General features: G+C 47.8%; 1 protein-coding gene across 1 annotated transcript in view; it reads left to right on the forward strand.

The window, feature by feature from the left end:
• Positions 1–11183, forward strand: part of LOC107109107 (multidrug resistance-associated protein 6-like) — a 59406-nt gene that overhangs the window by 27147 nt on the left and 21076 nt on the right. Inside the window, 5 exon segments of the mRNA XM_015409676.1 lie at positions 92–272; positions 8109–8155; positions 8511–8718; positions 10317–10440; positions 10442–10622. Coding sequence (XP_015265162.1) covers positions 92–272; positions 8109–8155; positions 8511–8718; positions 10317–10440; positions 10442–10622 — 741 coding nt within the window.

The raw sequence follows: 11183 nt of genomic DNA on the forward strand, positions 1-11183 counted from the left end.
TGAAGGTTTTACTTTCATTTCAGACCTCCACCCAAAAATGCATTTATTCAGTCTTAATGAAACAGATTGGGATTGTTTCTTTTCTTCCCAGACTCGTCTTCTGGTGACTAATGCAGTCCACCTTTTACCCCAAGTGGATGACATTATTGTGATTGCTAATGGACAGATTTCCGAAACTGGCTGCTTCCAAGAACTTGTGCAGAGAGGAGGAGCTTTTGCAGAATTCCTGAGGTCTCACAATACCAAAGAGAAAGAAGACCAGGCTTTACAAGGTATTGCAGGCCACCCTCTGTACCTTCTCAGTTCAGGCAACAAGCTGATTACTTTATTGACAGTCTGAATGGAATGAGCCCACCAGCCTTTGAGGCTTGTTTGTATTAGGGCTGCTTCATTATTACTATACTAATAGTCTAGTGGATGACTCATGCCCATCACAAAAGCAGTAAAACACTCAGGTGTAATACTGGTTTCTGCATACAGTGGACCAAAACAAAAACCCAACAGCTGTAAATTAGCCAAACATAACTCAAGCATGACCTGATGAGAACTGAGTATGCTTTGAAAGGCATGGAATTCTAAAAGCAGCTGAGAATCAAATAGGGAAAGTAGCCTGCTGAAGTCACGGACAGCATCTATAATCCTGGAAAGGGAAATTTGGGAGGGGGGGGGTTGGATGCATGGGAGATGATTTCCACCCCACCCCTCTCGTACTACTTCATTGGCTTCTTACCTTGAAGGGACACTTGTGTGCTCTTTGGTAGCACATCTATAGATGTAGGAAAATGTAACATCAGAATACGTAGTATTGCTTCAGAGAAGAATGGTCCTTTAGGGCAAACTGATATGAGTCCATGCATTTTTTTTCTGAAATGTTTATTTATTTAAGGAGCTTTTTTTCTGAAACAGATAGACTTATTTTTTGGTTTTTTTATGAAGCTTTTGTAATGGATGAGCATTAAGAATGTAACTATACCCTTACCTGGATGGTACAGCCCATTCTAACACCTTCAGAATCCTGCCACCTCATTCTGCTATATGTTTAGACCAGTCTTTAGCTAGCAAGTAAAAGGTGATTCTAATGTCTAGAGAAGAATAATGGGGATGCCAACATTGAAAAGGCCATTATCTCTAGCAGCTACCCACCTAAGAAGCAGTGAGAAAAAATCTTGATAGATGGGCAGGTTCCTGTGGAAGGAAGTGAACCTCCAGATATTACCTTTCCAATGTGACTGAGTCATGCATTTTCACAGGTTTTACTTTCAACAGGTGCAGGAAATAGTCATGAGATGATTCCACCAGGGCATGTGACCCATCAAGGAAAGCTTGCAAAGTAAGTAGAAATTGCACTGAGTCTCCAAAGGATGCCTAAGCTCAGAGGCCCCTCAGAGGGGATTTCTTTTATATTGTTACAAGTGGGGACCCGCAAGAAATTTGTGGTGCAGTTGTCCCATTCCTCACACCTTTGCTTCCTCCCCTCTACCTCTCTCACCTCTCTTTCTTCCCCCCTTTTCTTATTCTCTATCTCTCCTCCATGCATGTTACTTCCACTCTCTTTCTGCCCCCTCATCATTCTCTTTGTTTTTCTGTCTCCCCATCTCATCACTCTTTCTCTCTCTTCCTGCCCCCCATCACTCTCTTTCTGCCCCCATCACTCTCCCAGCCTCCTGCCTGCTTCCTCCCCCACCCCACACAGCAGAAGAGGTGGTGGTGCTCCCCGCCACCCACCTGCTTCTCCCGTCATAGCAGCAGTGGCAGCTCTCTGGGAATCACAACGGATCTCCCAGCTACAGAGATCAATTCACCTTAGGGCTTCCAGCTCGGGAAATTCCTGGAGATCTGGGGGTGGAGCCTTGGGACAGCGAGGCTTGGGGAGGGAAGCAGCCTCAGCAGGGTATAATGCCATAGACTCAACCTTCCAAAGCAGCCATTTTATCCAGGGGAACTGATCTCTCTCACCTGGACAGCACTTCTAATTCTGGGTGATATCCAGCTGTCACCTGGAGGCTGGGAATAGTAGTTCCCATGGAAGAAATGGCTGGTTTTGAGGGTCTATGGCATTATACCAACCTGAAGTTCCTCCCCTCCTCAAAGCCTACCCTCCCCAGGTTCCACCCGTCAAATGTCCAGGAATTTCCCAACGTGGAGTTGGCAACCCTATTTCCTTCTTCAGCTTTCTGTCTCCCCCCCCTCTGCCTAGGAAAATTACAGTCTTTCTCCACAGTGGGGATCAAAGCAGCTTACATTATTCTCTCCTCCTTTTTATCTGCACAACATCCCTGTGAGGTTGGTTAGGCTGAAAGTATGTGACGGGTTCAAAATCACCCAGTCAGCTTCCATCGCAAGATGGGGATCTGAACCTGGGCTTTGCAGACCCTATTTTGAACCTCTAACTGCTGCACCACACTGGCTTTCATAGGGTGGCTGCTGTTGAACAGTAGCAAGCAACCAGACCAAGTTAAGTCATGTAAGTCAGGCGGTATCAAGTCACCTAGAGGGTGCTGCTAGGCCTAGGGTTGCTAACCTCCAGGTGGAACCTGGAGATCCCCCAGAATTAGAACTGAATTCGGGACAGCAGAGATCTGTCTCCTTGGAGAAAATGGCTGCTTTGGAGACTGGACTCTGAGGTATTATATCCAGATGAGGCCTCTCTCTTCCGCAAACCCAGTCCTCCTTAGATTCCACCACAAAATCTCTAGGAATTTCCCAGCCGGGCACTGGCAGCCCTTGTCAAGCCTGGCCCTAAGGATCCCTCCCTGAAAGGCCAAAATAGGCCTGAAAGGGGCCCTACCCCCTTCCCCTGCCTTTTACTGACAGAACTAGTTAGAACTAGGGGTGTGCAAGGGGAAAAAATCGTTTTTTTCCGGATTCAGTTATATTGAAGCCGAATTTTTTCGGGAATACCGAAAAAACCAGAATACCAATACCGATATTGTACTGATACCCGAAAAAGTTCAGCATTCCCGAAATTATTTGGCTCCATTATATCTTATGGTGCTGTTGTAGTCAATGGCAAAAATCTTCTAACAAGATTTCAGGGGGGCTGGGAGGAGGTTGAGTTAGAGGCACCAAATTTGTACTGTAGCTGCTGGAGCCTCTCTTCAAAAGACCTCCAAAGTTTTGAAAAGATTGGACCAAGGGGTCCAATTCCAGGGGCATCCAAAGAGGGTGCCCCCCAATTCATTGTTTTCTATGGGGATGGGGAAAAGGCAGGCAGCAGTGTCTCCCCAAGAATCTCTCTGTAAGAAAGTAAGTGAGGGGGCATGTTTGCCAGGCCAGCAGCAGAACCTGTGCAATGTGGCCCCCAGAACCTGTGCCACTGGCAGTCAGTGCCCAAACCCAACTGGACTCAGGTCAAATCAGAGAATCTCTGCAGCATAAACTGAGGGAGCATGCTTGCCAGGCCAGCAGCAGCAGAAGCCCTGCCCACCAATGCCTCACAAAGTGAGAGGGAGGGGGTAGTGTCTGTCTGTCCAATCCACTGATCCTCCTCTCTCAGCAGCAGTACACCATCCATCACTGCCTGCCTCAGTGGAGGAGGCTTAGCCTAGGTGCAGCAACTGCCCTTCTTCACAGGCTCTCCCTTTCCCACCTCACCCCTGCAAAAAAAAAAATTACTTTTCAATTAACATGCATTTACATTCATTATTATTTACGGTGCTCCTGTGGGTTCTTGCTGGTTTCTGTCTGGCTGCTTGGCATCTACCCTACTCTACCTTGTTCATATGGAGAACAATTTTTGTGCTGCTGTTTTAATTTCAGCATGCAATTTTGGTTTGGGGTGGCTGGTAGTGTGACTCAGGCGCATACACGCACCACCCTCAACATCACCCTGCACTGCATGGCTACCAGGGTTCTGTGGAGGTATTTCTGCTGCCGGTGGGATGGATGGAAGTGGGGAGATAGGTGGGCCATTTCTGTGCCAATCAAAATGGTCATGGCTGCTACTTTCCCATAGCCTCTCTAGTTTTAATCATGGGAAGAGCATTGGAACCCAGCTTCCCAGCACAGACCGAGAGGGGATGCAGGCACAAGTATGCATGCTCACTTCAATCACCCTCAAAGTCTAGGACCGGGAAACCGAACAGTGGCAAGTTGACCTTCAGGAAGACCAACTGCTCAACTAACCAGGGGAGCAGGCGTGAGCGATGCAAGCAGACAGTGTCACCCGCATGGGGAAAAACGCACTCACTCTGCACACTCGTCGGAGGGCATGAGAGGAGCTTCTGGGCCACGGCAGAGAGGTCTGGCCAGACCACCTCTTTCATGGCCCAGTAGCTCAGTGGACAGGTTGCCTGCGACTTGTAGGGTTCCGAAAGAGACTCCCTCACCATCGCAGCGGCTGTGTCTTCTCTCGTGCGCCTGCTACTCCCAGGAGAGGGGCCAAAGATCCGCCCGATAACTGCCATCTCAACAGTCACCACGGCGGGAGCCGTGGGAGAGATGCTGCCTAGCAGGGGAGGTGGGGGACGAACAGCTTGTGGCAACGTGGCCCTCTTGGCCCGCCTACACTCAACTCACCAGGAGAGCATGTCTTGCCATTGAGTGGACTCATTGGCCTGCTCAGCGATCTTGCCCTTGATGCGCGGGTCACACATGATCGCCATCATGTAGACCTTCTGCCGGAGGATAGACTGAAAGCGGTCCTCAAGTCTGTCTTGCAGCCTTCTCACCAGCACACACACCTCTGGAAGTATGTCTGCACGTCCTGCAGCTGGCTCCAGAAACGAGGCCTCGTGGCTGGCTGGCAATGGCCGCTTGGGCACCCCAGCAGCAGCCTGTCTCTCCCCCTGAAGAAGCACCGCCTGGTGGTGCTTCTTCAGATGGTTCTGCAGCCCAGAGGTCGAGAGATGGTTGAAGTCCTTTCCTCGACTTACCCGGGCCCTACACAGCTGGCACTGTGCAAAGTGGGGATTCTCTGTCACCTGGAAGTGCTTCCAGACTTCAGAGGTGAAGGGGCACCCATGCTGACCAGTGTTCCCTCTAAGATGAGGTTTTTAAGCCTCCGGCTCACACATTTTTGTCTTAGCTCAAGAAGGATGGCTCCAGAGCAAACTAACTTATGCAGTAGCCAAATCGCTTGCTCACAATAGCTCCCTACCCTCCTCTAAGTGACAGCCTTTCGAATACTTCAAGAGAACAAATCCTGTCCCCCCTCAGCCTCCTCTTCTCCAGACTAAACATTCCCAGGTCCCTCAGCCTTTCCTCATAGGGCTTGGTCTCCAGGCCCCCGATCACCCTCGTTGCTCTCCTCTGTACCCGCTCTGTTCTGTCCACATCCTTTTTGAAATGAGACCTCCAGAAATGCACACAATACTCCAGGTGCAGCCTGGCCAATATGGTGTACAGCGGGACTGTGACATTAGGGTGTTGATACACCCCAAAATCGCATTAGCCTTTTTTGTCTCTGCATCACCCTGCCTGCTCATACTTAACTTACAGTCCACCCTTACCCCAAGATTTTGTTCACTCACACTGCTACCCAGAAGTGTATCCCCCATCCAGTATGCATGTTCCTTATTTTTGTTATGACTCCTTTATTTCTGTTTAGTGCATCTGATTTTAAAGTATTTAGTACCTTTAAGCTGCACTGAGTGTTATTTTGGTAAAGGATGAAGTTTTCAAAATAATAAATTGGTGCAATTTACAATAATAAATTGGTGCAACTAGCAGCAGGATACTTTATTGTGTTGCAAGAAAAGTGCTTGCAGTGCAGTACAGTGCAATGCATGTTTTCAACCTTAAAACTTTTGTTTGTTTGTTTCCATGAAGGCTTGAGAGTGTTGGACACAGACCTACAGAGGAAGAAATGACAGAACCAATAACAGGAGAAGAAAGAGAATTAACTGGCAGGGTAACATGGGAGACTTTTCCCCCACTTATAGGATGTGCAACTTTTTTGTTCTGTATTGTTGCCATAAGTATTGTACTAAACAATAATAGGCTGGAAGTGATCAGTGCTTGTTGACCCACAGGAAAGCATGGCCCATGTTCAGCTTCTGATATTTGCAGACATGCAGGGGGAGGGTGGACTTGCACTGCCGGGGCCCTCGCTCTTCTTTTACCAGGCTTCATCATAAAGCTCACATTCCTCCCACTGGCCAGTGTGCAACTTGTCCTTGTTGTTGGAAGCTGTAAAGCACCAGGGTGGGACTCAAACCGGGATCCCTCTGTACTCCCGGAAACCTGTGAAAGAAAAACACAGCAGATATTAATTTCCACTTTACTAGCAATAGCTAGAATAACCATCACACAGAAGTGGAAAGAAAAAAACATCCCAAACATATCTGACTGGCAAAACAAATTATGGGAACACTTTACCTATGGGAAAATGACTTCTCAACAAACACAAGAGAATGCAAAAAAATTTCAAGCAGTTTGATTCCCAGTGGTTCAATATCTTGCAGAAGGTGAAATCATCCCCCAAAAGGCCCACCTTAAAAACTTACTGTATTTTTGAAGTAGGTGATACTTCTGTGATATAGAAACTGTTAAAAGGTATAATTCTGTTATGAAATATGCTAATTCCACAGTTATTATGTAGACCATCATTGAACTAGATTTTCTTGATATTAGTCAAATGTTATATCTTGTTATGTTGTATGAGAAAAAATAATTTTAAAAAATTCCTTGTGTGGGCCTGGAGCTCCTGTACCACATAGCCAGATGCTGCTGCACCCCCCTGGGCTGTGGTTCCTGAGATCCTCCGAGTAGCTTCCAGCAAATGATTCGAGGAGCCAATCACACAGCCTCGGGCCCTATAAAGCTTTTCAGCACATAAAGTTTGGTCAGCTTTTCAGCACATGTCCCAGACTAAGCTTAAGTGCTTTTTCTTTCATAACCTGGCCTGGTTCCTGGCCCTTGACCCTGCCTGCATTTTTCTGCTGCTTGCCTCTGGCCCCTTCCATTTGTATTGCTCATGTGTACTTTTGGCTGTCAGACTGATCTCGGCCCTGCTTCACGCTACTGATCCTGTGCTTTGAATCACAACCAGTCCTCTGATAGAAGCCCATACAAATGTCACAGGAGGTAGGTATAGATGCCAAAGTGCTCTTTGAGAGAAAGCTTGTTTGCTTTTGTTTTTAGCTTGTCCTTCAGGGTTGATGCTGAAAGCACCTGACCTCACAGTTTGACCCTCACAACAATCTTGTAAGGTAGGCTAGGCCAGGGGTCGTTTCGTAGAAAAAGAGCTAGGGGAACTCATTAGCATAACTCATTAGCATATGCCACACCCCTGACATCGCCGGAAGTGTGTCATAAGGCCACACCCCCTGACATCACCGGAAGTGTGTCATAAGGCCACACACCCCGCCCCCAACGGTCCCGGCTGCCGCCGCCGGCCTTGCAGCTCCACTGCCGAGCCCCATGAGGGGCCCGGCGGTGGACCTGCAAGGCCGGCGGGACTGCAAGGAAGCCCCGCGAAGGCCCTCCCTGGCCCCAGGCAGGCAGGGGTGGGGAGAGGCAGGGAGGAAGCAACTTACCCTCCCTCTTCTCCTGCCTCCTCCTGGGTGAATGAGGGTCGGAAGCGGGGCGGCCGGAAGCAGGGGGCGGGGCTTCGTCATGTGCCCCGCCCCCGTACCTCACCCGGGGGAACTGCGATCCCCCGCGATCCCCCCCGAAATGACCTCTGGGCTAGGCCAAGAGATGGCAAGGGGTCCAAGGCCACCCTGCAAACTTCATGGCAGAGCAGTATAAAGTTCCAGAGGAGCAGCTGTGTTAGATTCTTCCCATGTAGCAACCCATTTTCTGTCTATAACCATTGCACCGCACTGGCTCTCCACGTATGGAGAAATGCTTATGGCCTCTTTCCCTGTCCCCTTTGAGTCCTGCAAGTCGAAATATCTGAAGCAACCATCCATAGTTGGGAATAAGCTACATTCTCTTGAACTGAGAATACAAGATAGTCTTCTCCTGCAGAGCTGGTTTGGATCCCCCCCCCTGCATATTTGTTGCAGGAGTATTTATTCCCCCCCAAAAAAACAACACCCCACTTTTTGTTCCTCTTGCGGATAGGAAGGGGAATGAGACACAATTGCTGATATTTAAACTACAGATTTGCCGCTGGGCCAGTCTATGCTGTAAGTGGGGTACTGTGTTTCTCTTCCCGGCAGAACAGCAACTGAAGGGGGCAATTCTGAGTAGAGAAATGACCAGCAGGGTAAAGGTTAAGAAGCTTCTGCCTCTCTTGAGTCCACTGCTCAGTCCCCAGCAGTGGAGTCCAGTGCAGAATGACTCCAGTCTAAGCCCACTGATTTCCATCAGTGAAGACCAAGACATCTCTGCATAGAACTGCACTGCAAGTCGCCCAGAGCAGCTTGGCATTTTTAAAAAAAGAATCCTGGAACCTGTGTTTTGGCTTCTGGATCCTTGGCCCCTGTACACCATACTAACTTCTATTTGACTGTTAATGAGCCAGTTGTTCCCTTTGTTTCTTGCTTTCTTTGCTCACTGTTTTGTCAGCCATTTTGGTTTTCCCTATGATCTTAGTCCCCCTGTCCCTTCCTTCCTTCTAGGTCAAGACTGCAGTCTACCTAAACTACCTGCGAGCAGGAGGCTCCGTCTTCTGGGTCTACATTGTACTTCTCTTTGTCTGTCAGCAGGCAGCCTCATTTAGCCGCAGCTACTGGCTGAGCCTCTGGGCCAATGACCCCATTTGCAATGGAACGCAGCAGCACACGCAGCTCCGCGTAGGCGTTTTCTTTTTCCTCGGTGTTACTCAAGGTATGCTTGGCTCTGCCTTCCTCATAGGAGCTAATTCTCCAGAGCACGTTTTGATGCCCTATCCTCCAATTTGTTACAAGGAAGATTCCTGCGTTGGCCTATTTCCCAAAGATGTTGCCCTTGTACAAATCTTGAAATAGTCGGTCTCACATATTCTGTTGCATTGTAATTTTCATGCTAGGGAGAGACAGCTGCTAATTTTCCCATTGTCCAAATTTAAACCCTTGGATGCCCAGCTGAGATTTGCGGAATTAAGGATTTTAACTTTTCTGCTGGAAGACCGGAAAGAGAGGATATCTTTAGCCGTGGCAAAATGTTGCTTCCTGGCTCTTAAAAAGAGGAAGCTGGGTATCCTAGATATACTGTGTTGCTCCCGCATTTGTTTTAATGTTCTTTTATATATCCATTTGAATTTTATGTAGGTATTTACTATGTAATTTATATTGTTATTCTTCTTGGGAATGTTTTAAATTGACTGGTCGCTTGACTGTATCAATAAACTTGACTTGATTTTTCCTCCAGAATGCCCTTGCTGTTTGAGGTGTTGGAAGCAGGGGCTGGGTTTAAGAAAAGAAAAGAAAAGAAAAGCCAGGTCTTGTGGAGGACTCCCTCGCAAGCCAAGCTAGGGTGAGCAGTGCAAAGGCCTACCGCTTTTTCGGAACTAAGATTAGATACAGTCTCTCTTATAGGCTCAGAAACCAAAATGGTGCCTCTTCGGGATACAAAATTTGAGTCCAGTAGCACCTTAAAACCAACGAAATTTCCCAGGGTATAAGCTTTTGTGAGTCAAAATTATCCTCATCAGATACAAATAGAATGAAGTATCTGATGAAGTGAGCTCTCACTCATGAAAGCTTATACCCTTGGAAATGTTGTTGGTCTTTAAGATACTACTGGACTTGAATTGAGTTCTACTAAGATGGCTACTCACCTGCAGCTGACCATAGTCTGCACAAGTCCTCCCCATTGCTTGGCTCCCATCTGTCATTCTGCTTTATGGTTCTTGGCAGGGGTCATTTCGTAGCAAAAGAGGTGCAGGAGCTCATTAGCATAACTCATTAGCATAACTTATTTGCATATGCCACACCCCCTGACATCACTGGAAGTGTGTCAGAAGGCAACACCCACTGCTCAGGCTCCACTGGCGTGTTTGGATTACGAGCTAGTGGGGGGGGGGGGGAACATGCAGATCTGTCCTTGCAGAAGAGGGAGAGCTTGTACCTGAAAAAACTTGGCCTTAAAGGTGCCACTGGACTGTTTTGGGCCGGAGGGAGCTCTGCAACTTACCTGGCTGCTTCTTGCTCTGACTGAGGGCTGCTGGGAGCAGGAGGTGGGGCTTGTTGCATATGCCCACCCCCTGGGCTCTTTACTGCCGGAGCTCCGCTCCTGTGCACTCCTGCAGGAAATGACCCCTGGTTCTTGGTATACCCCTTATCTGTTACTGCCATTGATCATCCTTTCCTAGAAATTGACACAGTACTGAATTTTTCTTAATTTAAATGAAAAATAATGTCCATGTCATCTTAATATTTGTGTTAGCCCCAAAAGGTAATTATGTCATTCTCAGCCAAAGGAAAATCTCTTGTCCTGCATTGCAGCTCTCAGCAAGTTTGCGTCGACAGCCGCTGTATTCCTGGCTGGGGCAATGGCATCCCACAAGCTCTTTGCACGCCTTCTACAGGACGTTGTCCGATCTCCCATGATGTTCTTTGAACAAACACTGACACCTTCTGAACCGTTTCTCCAAAGAAATGGACTCTATTGATTCCATCCTCCCAGACAAGCTGAAGTCCTTGCTTGGATTTATGTTCCATCTGCTGGAGATTTACATTGCGATAATAGTGGTCACGCCATTAGCTGTTGTGGCCATCGTGCCCCTGACTGTCTTGTATGCTGTGTTCCAGGTACGGAAGACCTCCATAGCCGGGCTGCCAGGTTCACCCTTGTGGCAGACCTCCTGACAGGGAACAAGCTTGGCCCAAAATTGTCTCAAGATGGGATAAGGTGCCAATGCTGTGGGAAGCTTCCAGGCCTGTGTCCAACTGCAATGTCTGAGGAAATGGATGACAAGGGTGTCGAGGAGCTGCTTTCAGCCTCTTTCTGGGCAACAGAATTGGTACCAGTATCAGCATTGTGAAGATGCATTCCTGGGTCCAACGCAAGCTTTAAAAAAAAAAAAAGATGGAAGTGTGAAGATTTAGATGAGAACTTAGAACTAAGCTTTGAGGGTTTTGTAAAGAACAATCGTGTTAGGTGAAAACCCCGTTTGAATATGGGTTAATTTATGGGCTGGTGATGGGTATCATGGCCTCAGTAGCTCATTTGTTAACCAGTACAATTGTTTTTATTCAATTAAACTATTTGTATTGGGGTTGGAGCAGAGTTGGCCAAAATGTATCACGAATTGTTTCACGTGATCCGCTTCCCACATGTGTTCTGTATCTACACTGTTGCATTTTTCAAGG

This window comes from Gekko japonicus, unplaced genomic scaffold, assembly GCF_001447785.1.
Source record: "Gekko japonicus isolate JY-2015 unplaced genomic scaffold, Gekko_japonicus_V1.1 scaffold3070, whole genome shotgun sequence".
Classification (NCBI taxonomy): Eukaryota; Metazoa; Chordata; class Lepidosauria; order Squamata; family Gekkonidae; genus Gekko; species Gekko japonicus.